General features: G+C 47.8%; 1 protein-coding gene across 20 annotated transcripts in view; it reads left to right on the top strand.

Annotated features, from left to right (window-relative positions):
- Positions 1 to 20,336, top strand: part of FGFR2 (fibroblast growth factor receptor 2) — a 104,356-nt gene that overhangs the window by 74,027 nt on the left and 9,993 nt on the right. For 10 of the 20 annotated variants that reach the window (XM_049696483.1, XM_049696487.1, XM_049696494.1 and 7 more), the window contains 4 exons: positions 7,303 to 7,453; positions 10,228 to 10,349; positions 12,678 to 12,788; positions 14,713 to 14,903. In XM_049696483.1, coding sequence (XP_049552440.1) covers positions 7,303 to 7,453; positions 10,228 to 10,349; positions 12,678 to 12,788; positions 14,713 to 14,903 — 575 coding nt within the window. Of the gene's footprint in view, positions 1 to 7,301; positions 7,454 to 10,227; positions 10,350 to 12,677; positions 12,789 to 14,712; positions 14,904 to 20,336 lie in introns of all 20 variants that reach the window. The other 10 variants (XM_033420881.2, XM_033420874.2, XM_033420886.2 and 7 more) reach the window with 1 other exon arrangement.

Below are 20,336 nucleotides of genomic sequence, written 5' to 3'. Positions count from 1 at the left end.
GGGGGAGAAGGGTGCCCATCGGTCCCCCTGCCTCCAAGAATGCTGTTGTTATTAAAATGGTACCACTGTCATTCTTGGGGCCAGGGCAGCGATGATGAGACCACTTGCCTGATTCTGGGAGAGTCCAGTCCTAAGGTGACTCTTACAAGCTGGTACCCTTGGTGACCTTCAGGTGATGTGGCCACCCCTCCCCAACCCTTGCTCCTTACCAGTTACCTCTGGGCCATCCTTACAGCCACCATCCTGAAAGCCTGGCTCCAGGGAGCTGAAAGAGGGAGTGGTGTTCCCATCTCTATTATTATTTTTTTTCCTAATAGGGAAAAATGCTGCCTTCTAGAGGAAACCTGTAATTTGGTGTAGCTAGACCATTGTCCTGTAATTATTTCATCATCTTTTTTTCTGCAGCTGTTTACAATGCGCTTCTCTTTATTTAATATAAAAGAGGCAGATGCCTTTAGAATCCCCTCGACTCAACTCTGTTCATTGTGTTTTTATTTCTCTCTGGCTGACTGGCCTTTCTTCATTGTCATCTCCACCTAAGTTGACCATTTCTCCTCTGCCCCCCTGTGTAACTAAAGGGAACATCCGGGCTCTTCCTCCTTTTTTATCCCTCCCTCCTTCCTTCCTTCCTTCATAATTTTCTGAGTGCTTAGTCTAGCCCAGGTTCCATATAAGACGTGGCCCGTCGCCTTCGCCAGTGGCTCCAAGGTCATTTGGGGGCCTTCATTTGAGATGCAATTGCCTTGTGTTTCAGTAAGGTCGAGTACTGTAAGAGAAGCAGAGCAAAGTGGGCAAGTACGGTTCCCTGGAAAATTAAATCTCTGGGAGTTTATTTGTGGAAATGTTAACACGTCTCAGCTGCCCACGTGGGATGCACTGATTCTTCCCAAAGAGCGATTCGTCCATAATAAGCACAGCCCCTTTGGTGGAGGAGACGCTTAGCAGGTAGCTGGATAAAAGGGGGTTATTGGACTGTAGCTGGAATGAAAAGCCCCAGAAAGGCCGGCAGATATGTTGATGACGGAGAGCATACCACAGGGATGCCACGCATGCCTTTACCTGGGGACAGGTGAGCCTGTAATCAGATGTCTTAGGGGGTGGGTTTTTCCTAGGCATTTGCTAGGCGCCTGTCATGCTGCATGTGCCCGGCCCTCTTTATTACACGGTAGCATTCTGCGTCTTTGTGGTGAGTCCGAATTTCATCTTCTTGGCCCTGACCCTCGCCCCTCCCGCGAGGTGCAGAAACCGCATCTCACTCAATCAATCATTGCTCCCTTTTTAGAACAAGAGAAGGTTAAAAAAAGTTTTTTATCCTACTGTGAATTTTTTTTTTTCATTGACATTTACTAATCTGTACTGGACTTACCAGTGTAAGACAGACATTTGAGTTTATTTGTTTCTGAGACAAAAATACTTTTTCTCCAGTACCTGGGAAGAAATTCCTTGTGATCATTTCCCAGTAACCATGAATTTTTTTGAGACTCTTTATGCGTTTTGATGTTTGGGGAAAGAGAAACAACTTTTAGGTGGGGGGAAGCCGGGTAGCACGGGGCATCTCCTGGTTCCCCTTGACGGGGGTCCTCCCACATTCTGAGCTGGGGCTCAGGCAAGGGGACCAGCAAGAGCCAGTCCAGAGAGGGGCGTCTGCGTGAGCCTGTCGGCCCTTGTACACGTTTCCAGGGCTGCTGGTGGACGGCGTGGCCATTGTGAAGCCTTCCTTGCACATCCGTGAATTACAGGGAGGGCTACCCTTCCCGCGTTTTGCACAAATTGGTTGGGTGGGGGCAGGGAGGGGTGTGAAGGGAATTGAGGACGTCTGTTCAGGAGGCGAGCAGCCTCGCTGCGTTTGTTGAATTGGCTTTTCAGGGAGCACGTCAGCCTCTTTCTCTGGAGCCAGGCACTTCCATAGGGCATGATGGAGATTCAACTGTCTCCATAAACAGATAAACGCAGCTCCTGGGTGGGGACATACACATGGGTATAGCTCATGCTGTCTCACCACCACCAGCATCTCAGAAGGGGCTGCAGGTTTGTTTGTTCTTTTTTCAGACTTCAGTTTCACCCTCTTGGCTGCTGATACAGATAGGTTGAAAGCCAGAGAAAAGTCAGGGGCTGCCAAGGTCATGCTTTGTAACAATGTCTTTGAGGCAGATGGCACGTTCCCAGGGGCGCCATGAACAGGGCAAAGATGGCGTGTGTGATTCAGGAGCCAGTTCTCGGGGCTGGGTATGAATGGCTATGAAACATACCGAACTCCGTGAAGGGCAGTCCCACTCCTAGAAGCTCATTTACGACCTAGCAGCTAAACAGCGTGATCTCGGAACATTCTCTGTATTTTGGTCAATCAAGTGGTCTAATGAAACCTCGCCAGTTCCAGAAAGCATGTGGGTAATTAGATGGTCATGGATGGTTTAACTGGAATTTGCCCTTTTGTGTGGGCGCCTGGCCCTCCCAGCCCCCATTTGGCCATTCTCTCCTCTCCGCTTCCAGAAGACACAACAGTTTGGCTAAGCTCGGGCCTGGGTGCGATCTTCTAGGAAGACCAGCCGGTTGGGGTTTGATAGGTTTACTCTGGAGAGTCCTGGGGGGAGGTCTGGGGAGACGGAGACTTGCTAAGGGAGAAAAGTGCGTGCCAGATTGACTACCCTGCCTCTTTACCTGAAATTTGTTACGGAAGGAAAAAAATCCCGTCCCCGCACCCCTTGGACCTTTATTTCAGCTTGGGCTGGTGAAGGCATTTTGCCTGCCGTCGGGGAGTGATGGGCAGGGCTTATAGCAAACCTGTGTCGACTCCAGGACCTTGTGCTTTGGTCTGGGAATGCGGACCCGTGGACTGAGAGTCAGAGGGTTTCTCTGGCCGGTTGGGGTCCGTTTGTGAGTCCTCAGAATAAGCAGGCGCACGGATATTCATACCTCTTCCCTGTGGCATCTGTGCCTCTGTCTGCTCTGTTCTCTGTGGGCCCCCCTCTCACTGTTGAATTGAATCTAGTATTAAAAGATAACATAGTTTCTCGGTGGCCCTTTAAAAAGAAAAGAAAAAAGCCCGGCTTCCTTGCTTAATCTCCTTTATGTACCGTGGAAATAGACAAAAAGCACATTTAGTTAAAGGCTTGATTTATGGCACGAGGAATTTATGGTAAAGAGATTCTGGAAAGTGAGGAAGCTGAATTGAGACTGAAAAAACATGCTACAAACGTGGCTGCCAGGGTTTGGGAGTGGGGACAAAAGAGCTTGTTTTAGACTGTTCATGTTTATTGTTGTACATAACTAAATGATCTCTATTGATGGACTATTTTAAAATTAGATAAAAAGGAAACCCAGAATTGAAGAAGCATATCTGACAGGGAGGATTATGATTTTGTGCCAAAAAAAAATAGCGATCATCTAACATTGCTGCAGAAGTAGGATTCAGAGGTGGACAGTGGATTTCCTTAAGGAGTGTGGTCCAAAGGGGAGAAGCTCCAGAAACACGGTGTTCCACGGAGGAATTGCCTGCAAGGGGTCGGGCCAGCCCTGCAGACACGTTAGCACGCGGAGGGAAACGGAGTGAAGAGAAAGCCAGTCCTAGTTTACAGTCCCAGAGGGGATTTTAAAAGCATAGTAAAAATGCACGGAGGTAAAATGAAGATATACGTCCACAGACAGAGTGATTGAATTCTGTCGTTTCTTACACTTGGGGCATTTTCTTACCTTTTTTCTCTTTGTGTGTTTTACAAAAGTATTTTCCAGATCTGTACATGGAATCTAAACCTCTGCACTTAATGTGAGCAAAATTTCCATAACTTTAATCATAGTGACAGCAACTAAGTTTGGAAAGGTTTTCCATGTTCAAAGCTCTCACCTTAAAACCTTGTTGGAGACAATCTGTTTGTGGGGGAAGATGTATATGGGTGTGAACTTTCGTCACGGTCTGTGGGCCAAGATTCCTTTGGGGTCACAGGTTAGCCGCAGAGCAGTTAACTTCTGACTGGTTGTTTCGTTTTTCTTTCTGAAGCGGCCTCTAAGCCCCGTTTGTCATGAGGACTTTCTTGCTCTCTAGCTTTCCTCTTGCCCTGGGACCGTGCCCTGACTCCTGGGTCCTTAATTTCTGGGGTTTGCTTTTTTGCTCACTGGAGCCCCGGCGCATCCTGGCTGTGAGCAGAGGATCTAGTCTTTCACACCATTAAGGCAAGTCCTGCCCTTAACGCCGCCGGTGGGGTTTCTCTCTCCCCCGTTACACACCATGTCACAGGAGCTCACACGCAGAACAGCCTTGGGCTCCAAGTCCTCGGGCTTCCCCCGGGGAGGGGCCCTCTGAGCTCCCTTGGACCTGAGCAGCAAATGACTCTAAGAAGATGCTAAGAGAAACCCTTGTGGGGTTGGTAGCGAAAGTTGACTGAGCTCCCAGCAAGCACCAGGCCCGGCACCAAACACTTTATGGGTGTGACGTCATTTTACCATCACGGTCATTCTGTGATGTGGGAACTGTTCCGGTCTCCCTTTAACAGGTGAGGAAACCGGAGCCGAGGAACGTCAAGTGGCTTGCCGAAGCTCTCACAGTAACTGTTAGAACAGGGATCCCACAGCCCGTGGTGGTCAGGGTGCCGCCACCGGCTCACGGCCCCACATTATAAACAGTTTGCAGGCGAAGGGCACCAGCTAGGGGTGGCTGCTTGGCTAGGGGAGGTCACTGGGTACCCACACGGGAGGACGCAGAGACGCCCCCGCACCCAGCCTCTAGCCCAGGGAAGGGGCGACAGCAGTGATCTCGTCATTTTAACTCATTTTAGAAGTCAGTGTATTTTAAGCATTTGCCCTGTTTTCCGCCCCCGCCCAGTGCCATGCCTCAGTCCAGATTCTCTTTATTCTTAAAAATATTTTTGTCATTAAAGAAAAGTGCTTTGTTTTCGTAGAACGTAAAAGAGATACATATGCATGGGAATGAAATTCAGATGGTTTAGGAAGTTCTGAAATAAGACATAGTCTACCCCGTCCCTCGGCGTCCTATAATCTCTCTCCCCAAAGGTGACCACGGCTAAGGCTCTTATATGTCCTTCCTGAGGCTTGTTTTCAGTGCCCGTGTCCTCACACCTTGCCATGGGAAGGCTACTCCTCTGCGTTGTGTCCTGAAGCCTCAACCGTGTGTGATGTGCGGGGACGTGGCAGGGAAGGCCAGACGGGCCTCTTCACCCAGAGCTGCACCCCCCATCACCGCCCCAGGGGTTTCTCCCTCACCACGATCCCAGCACACCATGCATAGCAGTTCTGGCCACCCTGCGGTCCAGCAAGGAGGGCTACGCTGCTGGCCTTGGAGGGGGTGTTCGTCTGTGAAATCTGCCAGCCCTCGTCTGGTTGGGGCTTGTAACTGTCTCATTGCCAGGCTGACTTTGACTGCTGTTCCGAATCTTCTTGGCTGTCATCTTCAAGCCCGGTTCCCACTGCAATGAGTGGTGATTTTTGCTTCTTCACGTGGGAGACCTTTTTGTCTCTGAGAACACCAGTCTCCTTTTGCATCCATAGCTCAAAACCGACGCAGGGCGTTAGGATTTGGGGAATTATTTTTCGCCCAACTTATTCCTTGAATCTTTCTGAACCCTTCTCTGCAGTTGGAGCTCAAGACATATATATGTGGTCAGTGAAGGCTGTCGAGGTCTTGAGGACGTTCCTGGTGGGCCCTGCAGCTGAGGTCAGCACATTGCGGAGGTCGTTTCCACGGGCTTTTCGTCTTTTTCTTTTTGCTTCTGCTGTTTTGCCTCTGTGGCCCAGACACTTGGGTGTGAAGCCTCAGCCTCTTAGAACCATATCTATTCATGAGGCCCCTCTCAGCTCCAAAATTAATGATTGTTCAGTTCCTTAAAAAAAAAAATTATTTACTGTGCTCACGGTGAATAAACATTGATCATACTGTCTGCATAATAAAATTTAGGAATAACAACCTTTGACAAAAGACTGCTCAAAAGGCTCAGAAATGTTTTCATGGACATTTAAAAAGATAATAGAAATTCTGTGTTAAAAATTGCCTACTTCTTGATATTAATACGAAAACCAACTTCCTGTTCCTAAAATGATTCCCTCCGAATCCATTCTTCGACATCTTCTCAGGTCTCCTGCCTGCTTTTTAAGGGCAGTCTGGGTTTAAAAAGGAGAGAATCAACATTTTTTAAGTAGGACGTTCCCAGGAAAGTACAGTCTTCTGGTTCCCTGTGGGAATGGTCCAGGCTCCACCTTGAAAGTTCATCCCCATTAAATATGTTCATCTTTACTTGGTCCTTGCCACCTCGATTTAAAAAGTGTTTGTAAGCAGAGCTGGGAAGATGGGTTGATGTGGGCAGTCATGCAGGGGACAGAACCACGTTTGAGGGGTCACGTCAAACCCCCGATTCCAGCTCTCTCGGGCCAGAGTGTTGTTCACGGTTTGGAATAAGGTGATGGTCAGGCAGCCCGCGATGGTGTTTTCCTTTACAGAAACCAGCACGGGGAAGATGATATAGTTAAGAAATAACCATTTTATCAAATGCAGACTATAATGGATTAGAGTAAATGAGAAAACTCGGTGAAACCCTGCAGGCTTCCCCGGGGGAGAGGAGCTTTCCCACGAGATTGTGAATAAAGAGGTACTTTTCTTTCCCTTGACTCTTCCACTAGTTTCTGAAACTGAAGTTGACAAGAGGCAGTTGATTTTCTTCAAATGGCCTGGGCATCAACCAGTTCCCAGAAGGACTAGGGAGAAGCAGATAGTGGTCCCCAGTGCCTGGGTCTCTGGTTACCTTGAGTCAAGGCACGTGGAGCTACTGGAATGCTTTTCACATTCAAATCCTAGAGCTAGTTCCTTGAGGTATTCTGCTTACGTTTCAAAAGATAGAGCTGATTGAAGAGCCGGAAGTTTTTGTGGAATCTCACAAGCACAGCACTGATTCACCATCCCTGCTGGTCTACAGGCAGGAGATTGATAATCCGGGGCTCCAGTACAGGCACAGGGAAGAAGGCAAGAATGAAGCCCATGGGGTCTGCCTGTATGTCCTCAAGTGATTATCTTGAGGAATTAGGACAGAAAGAAGACGTTTTTTATCAGGCACTCTCTAAAACTGTTGTTTGGAAACCTGGCCTTAGGCCCGTGTAATTTGGATGCAATCTAGCACATACTGCATAGATGGGAAGACAGAGGAGTTGGAATCCAGGGTTTTGGTCCTCAATTCACGACTTTGGCCAACCCTCACCTTCCCACCTTTCTAAGAGCTGACTGGCTGGCAGGGCTCTGGCCAGCTTCCAGCCTTCGTAGGTAGAGCCAGGATTACATCTGTGTCTTTGTATTTTGTATCCAGGTTTCTGCTGAGTCCAGCTCCTCCATGAACTCCAATACCCCACTGGTGAGGATTACAACTCGCCTCTCCTCGACAGCAGACACCCCCATGCTGGCGGGGGTCTCTGAGTACGAGCTGCCAGAAGATCCAAAATGGGAGTTTCCAAGAGATAAGTGAGTACTTCTGTGGGGCGCATCGCTGGTGGGGGCTGAAGTATAAAATGGGGGTATTGGGCTGACACAAAGAACTAATTCTCTCTCTCTCTCTTTTTTAATAGTTCTTTTAAAACAGAGCTACTAAGCCATGGCTGATCCCCAAACAAAATGGTACCTTGGTAGCATTTTTTTTTTAGCTTCTAGATAATTCAAACCCAGTCAAATGGAATCAAAGTGGGATTATCCCATTTATAAAACAGAGTTGACATTCCAACTTCTGGTTCCTAGAACGTGTCTGTCCTACAGTTCATTTCCTTAGAGAAATTAGGTCTAGCATATAAATTGCCTTAAGAATCTTCACCCAGTGTTGCTGTTTTTAATAGTTATTAATATAATATTGGGCTAGAAATCTTCAAATACGGTACCTGACATCGAATTTCTTGTGGTCCCTAGTATTTTCCTTATCGGATGATATGGGTGTGTTCCAGTCAGATGTTCAGTCAAAGTGTGGCCACCTGGGCTCTGCTGAAGGCATTGTTGGGAGCTGTGTGTCTCTTGGTCTGGCTTCAAGTTCAGGGACTTTGGATTCTATTGGGCTGGATTGGAATCCCGGCTCTGCCAGCCAGTGGCTGGGCAACCTTGTGTGAGTTCCCTGATTCTCTTTGAACTTCATTTCTATGAAATGAAGGTCATGGTACAGACCTCCAAGGACTGAGCACAGTTCTTGGCTCATGTGAATTTCCCTTCCTTCCATTTCCCTTCATAACCTGAGAGATCTGAACTGCGAATCTCAGCAAGATGGCAGAGCTGGGCATCGAGTCAGTGGACAGATCTTGGAGTACCAGCTCTCCATCTTCTAGCTAGGGACCAGCCCCCAGACTCGCCTTCTGAAATGAATATGATGGTCATTGAAGGGCTGTCAGCTCCTTTCCAGGGTCTCTCTTGTAGTAATCAGAGTCCAAACAGCTTGAGAATAATGGAAGGTAGAAATCGCTGACTATACATCTGCATCAAATCAGCTGGAATAAGCTTTTGACTTGCTCATGTACAGCAACCCTATTGGTCTTGACATTTGCACTATCTCCGTGAGATTATGTCGGAGAAGTGTCTAATTACTGGAGAAGGAACTCATACACAAATTTGGAAATACAAAGATAAGCTCTTCCAGGGTCTGGATATCATGTGCTCCCTTTGGAAGGAGAGAGAGCTTCCATGGTACTTGTAATTTTGATTCACACAGCTCCAACCAGCTTTGTTTTCTAATGGCTCGTTACTTTAAATAATAAACAGCTCATTTATTAATGTGCAGCATACATTAGAACCAAATTATTGTACCGATATCATTCTGTTAGAGTGTTAATGGAAATGATTTCCAGTTTATTTGTGTACTGTTCATTCATTCAGTACTTGTTTACTGAACACTTACCAGTGAGGTACCAGAAAAAACAAAGAATGATTTCTTTACCTGTAGAATGTGGAAAGGGGGTGTTTCTCGTGAGCCCCCCCAGCTCCCTGGTTTGATCAAACAAGTAGGTGGGTTAATGTGCACATTCCTATGGATATAGGACTGAGTTTGGGAGCTGTGATCATACTTTAAGAAACTGCAGCTCTCAGGTTCAATCTGTGGTTTTTGCCACCTGTGACACCACTGGCAACAGTGGGAGTCTGTCTGTTAGCTCCCACCCGGGGTACTCGGAGTGTGGAAAATCTGAGTGCAAAGCATTTCAAAATAGTGTTTAGCACAACCGTAGGTGGAGCAGATTTCCAATGAATGAAGGCCATTTAGAAGCAGTTTATTAGATCGGAGGCAGACGTTATACAAAGAAGGGATTGTTATGCTTGTAGCAGCAGGGCAATAGGACATAAATTAGTCATTTTTCCAATGCAAATGTTTATTTTCTGCCAAGATATTAAATTTAATTTTAGCTCAGGATAGAAAGGGAATGACCTCAGCATAGCACACATTGCCCTCGGTCTTTGCTGTGACTTTTGCAAACCATTGCGTACTTACCAAAAATACTGCTTACTAGTGGCAGCTTGGTACTTTGCTGTGTTATGCTTAGATGAAAAAACCACATTCATAAGTGTTCCAAAGTCTCTTCCATTCAGTTGGTTTCTGGAACGCCCAAGGAGTCTATATGGCTATTAGTATGATGTATGTAGAGCTTCTGAGCTTAGAAATTAAGTTTGTTGTGATCACTTTGGATTTCTTCATTGTTAATTTTGGGTAGTCATAAGGATTTCTAAACTATTATGTCAAAAAAAAAATTGCCCCAATTTCTAGCATTTCCTTTTTCCTTTAATGAAAAAATAGAGATTCCTTGAAATGCGTTTAAGATTCATATCTTGTAACTTGGCCCAGAATGTGACCGTAAAATCCATTGGTTTTCGAATAATAGCGATTTTTAAAGACATCACAGAGACAAAAAATAACAGCTTTAATGGTTTTCTTTGAGATATTCTAAATGATGAAAATTCGATAGGCTCAAGATCAAAAGCTCCTCGTTTTTAGCACTTAGCAAGGCTGACCACCTCGCTTGCAACGATACCGTCCATAAAGAAAATAAATCGAGAATACAAATGTGAAATTCAATAGCTGTTCCAGCAGTAATTGACATTCTCCAAAACGTCACTAAGAAAATACTCAAGCGCATGTGTACCCCAAGTCTCATTAGTTCCATATGATAAATGCTCCATGCTTTTGTAAGCCGCTGAAAGATTTTTATATTGAGTTCAGGAATTTCCCTCGCTACACCAGATGCTGTTTGCTAATCCTCTCTTTACACATTTAGGCTGACGCTGGGCAAACCCCTGGGAGAAGGTTGCTTTGGGCAAGTGGTCATGGCTGAAGCAGTGGGAATTGACAAAGAGAAGCCCAAGGAAGCAGTCACTGTGGCCGTGAAGATGTTGAAAGGTGAGTGGGGCGGAGGTGGGGAGGGTGGGGGAAGGGAGGAGTGAGGGCGCCTTATCAAGAATGTTCCTTTTGTGGCATGTGAACTCTATCATGGCAGGGGGTTAGAGAGCACATAGTTGACCTAGGGGTTGAGAAGTTTTCAGTATAAATCAGCATCTTGGACAGACTATTTATCTTGAGCTGTGTGCACTTATAAAAAAGAAAAGCCAGTTATATTGGAAACTGGCAGCCTAATTCCCTTTATATTTGTACGTGCTTAGAAAGTATCGATTCACGTAGAATTGATTAATTTAGATGAGTATTGGTATGTCGGATTCAGGACGCAAACCTTAATTTACAAATGAAGGAAAATTGGCCGTTTTAGAGGGAGAAAGGAGGCTCAGGGAGAGGAGGACACACTTACTCCTTTGCAGGAGGAACAAAGCAGGAATGACGTTGTCTGTGGGAGTCGCTTGGGAAGCTGAAAGGGGACTCACCGGATTGGTGCTGGTCTAGAGCTTTCTGGGACGTGTGAGCCGTTACCCAGGGATGTAAACGTCGAGTGGCGTTCGTGGGAGCCTGAATGTCTCTGCATTAACCTTCCAACCCTGCTTCATGCCTGCGTCCAAGGAGCTTAAAGAACTTTTAACCATTAACTTCATCCTCCCACGGTGTTCTTTCATGAGAGGAGTTATAGGGAATGGTTGCCTTATAATTCCCATTGTAGGCATCTCAGAAAGGACACCCCAAGCTGAGTTTTTCCCACGTGTCCCGGAGGAGAGAGGTCTGTTCTCAGGACATGGGGGGCCTCACGCATTGTGGACGCCCCGGGGGCTAGGCTTTTTCTTTCTTTCGTGGGTTTTTGTGGGATAGTCACCACGTCTCTCCCTGAGGGGAGGGAGCAAGGTGGAAATAGTCAGAAAGGTGTTGGGTGTTTTCTTTCTGTTTGTTTTTTTAGCTATGGATCTGAATGGCTCCCAAGGCATACTAGGGTGTTTTGAGCTGCTCCCCACTTTGGGGTGCGATGCTTGGGAGGACTACGTTCTCCCACCCTGCATGTCTCAGCTCCACCAACAGAGGCAGCCAGCCCTCTGCCTGCATCCTGCATGGCCTGGGACTGCCTCCTGTGCCTTTGCCTTGCCGAGTGGCAGGTGCAGAGAGCTGTGGGCTCCCACCGGCCGCCCCGACAGCCCCTGGCCGTGTACCAGGGCCGAGTATGTGGAAGGCCCAGGCTCCCGGTCTCTGTGGACAGAGCTTCTGATTCGGTTTACGGAGCTCAGGGGGAGGAGGTCTGGGAGTTCTCTTTCTCTGGTTATTTCAAGGCTGGCCTTTCCTTAGGATGGAGAAGGACCTTAGCCACAGAGCCCTTATGACGTGGCCATGTTTACAGCCAGTGGGTGGCTCAGAGCTTAGAGGAGACCCCACAGTGTCACCGCAGTGGAGCCTCTGTAGCCGAGGGGCAGGCGCTCAGTCCTCCACATGAGTCTGCGTGGACTTTACACTCCAGGCAATTGTGTTGCTCTTCCTTTTGTGAAGCTAAAAAGCTTTATGCAGCATGGCTTCTATCCATGCCCGTACCTCATTTTTTATAGTAAGCCCAGATTTCCCCATATTGAATTAGCTCAAAGGGGGATACCTGGAGAAGAATCTTGCCACTTTTGGGAAGCTAACTGTGAGCCTGTGTATGCAGAACCTAAGCCATTCTTGCTTGAAATTATGGAGCAGAGGTTTTTAAAACCTTAATTTTTTAGGAGGGGAATCCCAGCCCCTCTGGAAGCCCGTAGAAGGCGTGGACCTTTGCCCCCTCAAGGTGCACGTGCACACACGCACTTTTGTCCTCAGTACAGGGTTTCCTCTGAATCCAGCTGTGAATGCTCTGTGGGCTGCGAGGGCTCAGCTTAGCAGCACGTGGTGCAGAGAAAGTCTGAAGTGATGTGAAACGCTCCCAAACTCCTCTCCCTCTTCCTTCCCGGAAGTCCTCACAGTTGCTTTCAGGCCCCATGAATTTTGATGTGATTTTCTCAGGTACCTTAGGTCTGCCAGAGGATAGAATTATTTCACGATAGAGAAAAATGCCCCCTCGTTTGTGAGGTTTGCTGGAAAAGATTTGGCCTTGGCATCCAAGGCCTATATATTTGTTCTGACTTTTGACCCTATTGACCCCAAATTAGCTATTCGACACGGAGCAGGGCAGTGCTGGGCCCTTCCCCCTTCACCAGTAAGATGATTTGGAAAGTTTTTCTGGTTCTAAAATTGACTGTCATGCTGTTTCAACCAAATTTTCATCAGCTAATGGTAGCAACCGAGGGGTTAGAGGAAACTGATCTGTAATTTACCTAATGTTCCTAGATGATGCCACAGAGAAGGACCTTTCTGATCTGGTGTCAGAGATGGAGATGATGAAGATGATTGGGAAACACAAAAATATCATAAATCTCCTCGGAGCCTGTACTCAGGATGGTGAGTAGGAGGAGAAAGAGCTTTTATCCACATAACCCAGGGTTCAATGTCAGCGTCGTTTTAAAAATGGATGGACTCTTAGATCCTGCTCCTAGGGCCTCTCAAGTGCATGCTTAAAGTTTTTCTTAAAAACCCCCTCAGGGGGAATTCCCTGGTGGTCCAGTGGTTAAGACTCTGAACTCTCACTGCCTAGGGCCTGGGTTCAATCCCTGGTCAGGGAACTAAGATCCCACAAGCTGGGACTTCCCTGCTGGCACAGTGGTTAAGAATCCACCTGCCAATGCAGGGGACACGGGTTCCAGCCCTGGTCCGGGAAGATCCCACATGCCGCGCGGAGCAACTAAGCCCGTGTGCCACAACTACTGAGCCTGTGCTCTAGAGCCCGTGAGCCACAACTACTGAGCCCACGTGCCACAACTACTGAAGCCCTCGTGCCTAGAGCCCGTGCTCCGCAACAACAGAAGCTACCGCGAGGAGAAGCCTGCACACCGCAATGAAGAGCAGCCCCTGCTCACCACAACTAGACAAAGCCCGCGCACAGCAACGAAGACACAACACAGCCAAAAATAAATAAATGAAAGTAAATAAGTAAAAAAATTAGTAAAATCCCACAAGCCATGTAGTGTGGCCAAAAAAACCCAAAATAACAAAACCCGTCAGGAAGTGTTCCTGGCCACGAACACAAAGAAGATGTTATGACTGTGCCTGGGTTCTGGGGGCGGGAAGGTGGGCATTGGGCGACTCTGGATGGGAAGGCCTATAGCGTCCTCCTGTTTTTAGGGTATAACCTGGAGGGTTTTTGGAAAAGGCAGCCTCCTTATGTTTTCGTTTTGTAAGTGCTAAGAGAGATTTCTCCAAATAAGATCCTGCATTTTGGTTGACAAGTTCTTCCCTTAAAGTGGGGATTGAGGAACCCATGTCTTGTTATGGGTACCAGGTGGCTGAGCTCCCACGAGTGGCCTGAAAGAGGGGAGACAGATAGGAAGGGGCACATTATCCTCCTCAGGGGAGCGAGACCCCTGACTTCTCTCGCGGATGATCTGTGGCACTTTGCGAATCAGTTTGATAATAATTAATAAACTTGAAAATGCCTGTCTTTGCCTCAGCAATTTCCCTTTGAGGTCTATACCAGGAGTCAGGAGACTTTTTCTGTAAAGGGTGATGATAAATATTTTCGAATTTGTGACAACTACCCACCTCTGCTGCCACAGTGAGAAAGCTGCCACAGACAGTACAGAAGTGAATGGGCCACGTTGTGTGCCAGTAACATTTACACGCAGAAACAGGCTCGTCTATACCATGGGGAAGTTATTGCATATATACAGAGATGTGCATAGCAGTGCTCACTGCACACTGTTTGCAATGGCCCAAACCCGGAAACAACCCATAGGGGGATGGAGAAATAAATGTGGCATATTTATATGATAGAATCTATGTAACTGTTAAAAGGAATGATCTAGATCTATTTTTGTCAGCCTGACTGGCTTCCAGAAAGGTAATATGTGGGGGGAAAAATGGTGCAAAGCTACGTCTTTATTACTCATTGATGTGATTAAAAATAATACGTTGTTTATTGATACATAGGTATCTGTAAAATAGTTAAAATGCACTACAAGGACCAAATTTATGGTAGCTGTTGCTTTCCAAGAGGGCGCAGGTGAGAGGCTGGGCGAAACAGGGAAAGGGCACTCACTGTAGTATCGCTGTTTTATTTCTCAAAGACTGTTGAGTCTATCTCGACCAGGCGTCGGTTGTCATTTGGGGGAGATTAGAATGCAGGTGTTCTGTGTGTGCTTTCTGTATGTTTAAATTTTTTTAAAAAAATGATAAAGCACTGGGTTGTAATAAGTAAAACTCCTTTGCTGAGCTGCCCCAGGGCAGATCCGGGCTTCCCTGCCTCTCCAACTTGTGTTCTCATCCACAGGGCCGCTCTATGTCATAGTCGAATACGCCTCAAAGGGCAACCTCCGGGAATACCTCCGAGCCCGGAGGCCGCCCGGGATGGAGTACTCCTATGACATCACCCGCGTTCCCGAGGAGCAGATGACCTTCAAGGACTTGGTGTCATGCACCTACCAGCTGGCCCGGGGCATGGAGTACTTGGCTTCCCAAAAAGTGAGTCCTTCCCATTCTCCTTGGTTGGGTGGATTCCAGTGAAAAATGTCTTTGAAGAAAACAGACCATTGGGACGTGCTCATTTGCTGAATCAAGCCCTCGCCTGTCTTGTACGACCTGGAGACTGTGTCTTGCATTATCCACATTGGGGTTTAATGAACTCTTTAAAAGCCAAAGCCTCGTAAACCAGCAGTGACACCACAGAGATGAGCAGAAGGGATGTCTCTTTTCGCAGGCACGGCTGGCTGTGGTCTGCCGGGGAGTCGGCTCTCCAGGTGGACAGCAGTTGGGTTAGGGGGGGCGCTGCCTTTAATTCTGAGGATTTTTTGGCTTTGTTTCGTGGTTATTGAGTCTTTGGACGTGAACTTCGGGTGTTGTCTTCATGGTTTTGAGTTTGAAATGACGTTAAATAGTCTAAGAACAAAGATCAAATGAAGGGGTATTTCGGTAACATCGAGTGCTGCGTATCCGCTGGATTTATTTTGTCTCGTTGGCGGGGTGACCCTCTGCGGTTAGAAGCTGGCCAGGTCCCCTGAGGTGAATCGCCTGTATTCCGATCATGCCACATGCAGTGGACTTGAAACATCTGAGTTATTGTGAAAGCAGTTAGACAGGTGCCCAGATATCCCCTGGGGTATTTTGGACAGCCCAAGACACCCTTCCCTGGCCCACGCCTGGGGGGAAGTACAGACCTACCTTCTGGGGCAGAGGTGGGTCAGCTCCTAACCGCGCTGAAGCTTAATGCAGCATCAGGGATTCCTCTGGTCCCCAATGAAGTAAGAGCCTCTGGTGGGCGTGGACCGTCTGTCCCCTTGTGGCCTGGGCTGGGTCCTGGCCATGCCAGTCACATGAGTGAGCGAGGCAGCCCCTGTCACATCACACCGAGTAGGGATTTGGGGACCGGTGGCTGCACCTCAGCCCCTGCTGTCTGTAGCCATGTGGGAACACGGCCAGAGCCACCACATGTTCTGTTTTTTGTTTTTTTATTTTCAAGAGAGTCCAGAGTTGAAGATTTTTCAGAGCCTTTTTCTTCCTGTAAGATGTCCCAAAGTATAGATTTTAGGAAACCGAAACAGGGTTGTGCGACTGTGTACATGTGCGTGTGCACAGCGGACTTTGCCAGCTGACAAGTCTTTGGCAGGAAAAAACAATCAGATCTAGAATGTGGGACATTTGACGAGACATTGCTTCAAAATGTCAGTGTCCCAAAAGACAAAAAATGCTGGGGCGATGGTTCCAGATTAAAGGAGGCTTAAGAGACGTGACAACTGAATGTACGTGTGTGATCCCGGAAGGGATCGTGTTCTGGATGGGAGGTGGGGCTGCCGCTTTTATAAAGGACATTTATGAACAATTGAAATGTGAAATTGATAGGATAGTAGATAATGTGACTGTTTCAATGTTAAATTTGGGGGTGGTGATAGAGGCCTTGTGTAAGGTGGGAGGTATGTGCTAATGAGGTCTGCAGTTCACTTTTAAGTGGTTCAGCCATAAAACGTGTGTGTGTGTGTGTGTGTGTGTGTGTGTGTGTGTGTGTGTGTGTGTGTGTGCAGGGAGGCTGGGTATAGAGAGAAAGAGAGAGCAAGGAGGCGTAACAATGAATCTGGCAAACCCGGATAGCTGTTGTTCTCTTTCGCCTTTTCTGTAGCTTGGAACTATTGCTAAATAAAACCCTGCGGAGGCAGCCTGTCCGCAGGCTGCCTGTCCTGAGCCTCTGGTCCTGGTCGCCCTCTGTCCTCCTGGTGTGGGAGAGGGAGGAAGGATTTTTTGGACTCAGCAGGGCACTGCTACTAATCCAAAGTGGTGGGAGACTGGCCTGGTCATTTTATTAATCCTTCAACGAATATTCCTGAGCGTTCCTGATTCGGGTGCCTGGTATCCCGGGTCAGGTGACCAGGATGGACACAGTCCTTGGCCTCTTGGGGCAGGAACTATGGGGGGCAGCAGGTGAAATCAACAATAAATGTGGGCATAAAATAAGTATGTGAAAGGCTGAGAACCGTGCTGTGGAGGAAACCGACGGTGTGAGGTCAGGAGCAGGGGGACTTGGGATGTTGCAGGGGGAGGTGAAGGGCAAGCCCTCCCGCAGAGGGACGGGCCGTGTGGAGCCTCTAGGGCATCTGACTCTGCCCTGTGCTCTGGGCTCTGGGGAAGCCACCGAAGGGGAGTGATTTTGATCAGGTTTGAGCTGTAAAGCGGCTCCTGGGACCATGGTTTGGGCTGAGGTTTATTGGCCCCGATAGACACGAGGGAAGTAGGTTGCTTTGGGATATATTTTGCTATCAGGACAGCTAAGGGATTGAGTAGCTATAGGAGGGAGAAGAGGAGGGATCAAGGCTGACTCCTGGGTTTCCAGCTTGAGAAACTGGATGGTGGTGCAGCTTCATCGGGATGAGGAAGATGGGGGCATGGGGTGGTGGCAGGAATAGGTTCTGGCGGGAAATCCAAGGTACGTTTTGAACATGTCTGAGGGTCACTCGAGGGCAGGTGTCGACCGGGAAGCTGCGGGCTGAGGCTCAGCTCTGAAGGCTGGGCTAGACGCCGGAGCCAGTGAAGGAAGGGTAGTTTCAAGCCATGGGAATGGATGGGTTCTCCTTGGGTGGGGAGGTTGGGGAGAGACAGAGAAGAGGGGGAACAGAAGCCTGGAGTCAAACCCTGAGAAAACTCTCAAATCTAGAGATGGGCTGAAAGCACAGGAAAAGACGGAGGAGACATGGTCAGAGAGGGTCAGAGAGGGAGGAGGGAACCCAGAATGTGGTTCACAGAGGCCCCGGGAGGAGTCTCAGGAAGGTGGAATAGGAGAAAGGAGCTGGTGGAGTCTGGCTTGTGGAGCAGTGGTGGGTCCCCCCCATACCGCCGAGGACGAGATCCTTCCTGCCTTGAAGCTGCTTGGTGTGGTGGGGAGAGAACTAAGAATCAGGTGAACTTGGCAAAATGGGGAAAAGGATACATTTTAGAATGACAAACTGAAAATGCCCTTATTAATAGTATTGTAATAATAATAATTATCATTATTACTAATCACTACCACTTTGTGAGAGCTTAATGTCTGCCAGGCATGGAGCAAGCATTTTACATACAGTATCGTCCATAACCCCAGAACAACACAGAAACAGGTGTGTTTAAATCCCCATCTTATGGATAAGGATGCAGGGGAGTGTTTGGAAGTGCCAGGAAAGCTTTGAGCCCAGGTATGAGGGAGTCACTGTCCTAATTTCTGAGTTGGGGACTCGTCAGCCTGGAGAGTAAAGTGGCTGGTCCCAGACCTGGCCTTTTTGTTCTCTACCCACCTATCCTGCTCTCAGGTATTCCCTGCCTCCCTGGACCGAGAAGAGGACCATTGAGATGCCCTGTGTTGGGGCTTTGTTTGCTAACCCAGGGTGGGGTAGAGGGGACAGAGTCCTGCTTCCTAAGGCTTTGTAGTTGTGTTTCCAAAGCTCTTTGCTGAAGGCAACCGGCAATTAAGGACCTAGAACAGGTTTGAAGCAGGTTCTAGACCAAGCTTAAGAACGGTCCCCTGAGTGGAACATGCTTCCAAAAATGGAGGGCTTATTCCTGACAGTGGAAAATGAAGAAGCAGGGGACAGGTCAGCCCCGTCACACCCATTCCCTCCCAGTGGATGGCGATAAGTTTGTTAGAGACCCGCCTGAGGAACTGTTGGGTGAGACATCTGGTTCATTGCTGATGGAGTGTAATTAGGAATTCAGCTCCATGGACGTTTACTGGGTCAGGTTCTGTGCTGGGAATGTAGAGATGAACCTGCAGTCCTGCCCTCGACCTGGGGACGCTGGGGGTCGACAAGTTAAGAAACTCCATGATGTGTACAGTAATACAATTAGGTGATGTGGGATTTGAGCCTTCTACCAGTTATGGAAGCCTTTCTATTTTCAGTGCAAAGTACACTAATTTTTCTTTTTTACAAAATCCTAAGGCCAGTTAAACCTCCCAGGTGTTAAATTTGAGCAGCTGTTTTTGTTTTTGTTTGTTTGGCTTTTCTTTTTTTAGGAAGCTCTAACTTCCCCATCTGTAAAATGGCTATAATAATACCCATCTCATAGGTTGCTATGGGAATTTAATGTGATCAGCTGTGCAGAGGCACCCAGCACACTGTCAGGGTCATAGAGGTGTTAGTTTTCCCTCCCTTAGCGACCCGTTGACCTTTGTTTATTGAAGAAATGGAACACCAAACAGTCCGAGAGCCCTAGTTATGTAAAATGGTCAGCTCTTTGCACTGGAGAATAACTCAGATTTCTGCAGATGATGGGAATTTGGCTTGACTTTGATTATTTTCTTTTTCTTGGTATTGGTTCCAAGTCTCTTCTTGTTCAGCCCAGAGGGTGGGCTTTGGTGTTTCCTAGCACCCTGGGATGCGGGAAGTTTGGTGCTGAGTTCTGGCTCTCATGGAGAAAATGGGGGTCGCCGTCGTAGTGACTCTTGAGTTGAGCCCTTATGTGTGGTCAGAGCCCCACGCACAGGGAGTCAGATTCTTCTGACCACACAGCTTGCCAGACTCACAGAGTTGTGTCGGCAGGGAGCACACCACTGGGAGAGTTTGGCCCAGGGCTTGGAAGTTCAATTTGAAGAGGCCTCCAAAACCAGGAACACAGCTCCCGCCCCAGCTGGATCCCTGGGCAGCTTCTGGGAGCTCTCACATTTCCTGCTTCCATTCTGGCCGGGCACAGGCATGCCTGTGGGGCTCTCCTGCCGTCCCTTCAATGATCTTGGCCCATCCAGGGGGCCACAGAAGCAGATTAAAAACAAGAAATAGTTGGAGGGTGGGCAGAAAAAAATGATCCCCCATTTATTCTTCAGAGAGAGTTTGGTCTGCTCCTTTTTCAATGGGCCATGTTGCGGAGTATCAATGTCAAATCAGCCCCATTTCACCCGTGTCAGATCGGTTGGTAAGACTCTCTCCTTCATATAATAGTTAGCCTTTGCCTAGAACCTGTGTAAAAATGTTTGTTAGGGATGTTTGTTCACTTCTTTATACCTTACCATTTCCAAAACTAGGAGGTGATGATTTGGGACCCTAATTACCATGTATCCTGGTAAAATCTTGGTGTATTAAAGTGCAGCTAAAACACTTTTAACAGCTTACAAAAACGTATCATTTGTAGAAAGGGAACATAGAAGTTATAATGACTAGAGCTTTCTGAGACCAAAGAGTTAGTATCGGAACCATAAATCAGCTGCCCTGTAGCGAGCATCTCAGCATCTGGCCCCCGTGTTTGTGGCAGACACGGGTTGCGCCCCGTGTGGGGACCAGGTGTTGGGTGAGAACTGGACAGAGAATATGAATAGACAGGCATTGGCCTTCGTATAAGCCTGGAACAGATGTGATCAGCTCCTTGAGAAACATAATTTGAGGGAAGCAGAGAAGATGCAATAGTGCTGAGTTTGAACACGGAGACCTGTTGGAAGGGTGATGAGAC

This window comes from Orcinus orca, chromosome 14 (genome assembly GCF_937001465.1).
Source record: "Orcinus orca chromosome 14, mOrcOrc1.1, whole genome shotgun sequence".
Classification (NCBI taxonomy): Eukaryota; Metazoa; Chordata; class Mammalia; order Artiodactyla; family Delphinidae; genus Orcinus; species Orcinus orca.
This window is presented reverse-complemented; position numbering and strand designations above follow the sequence as displayed.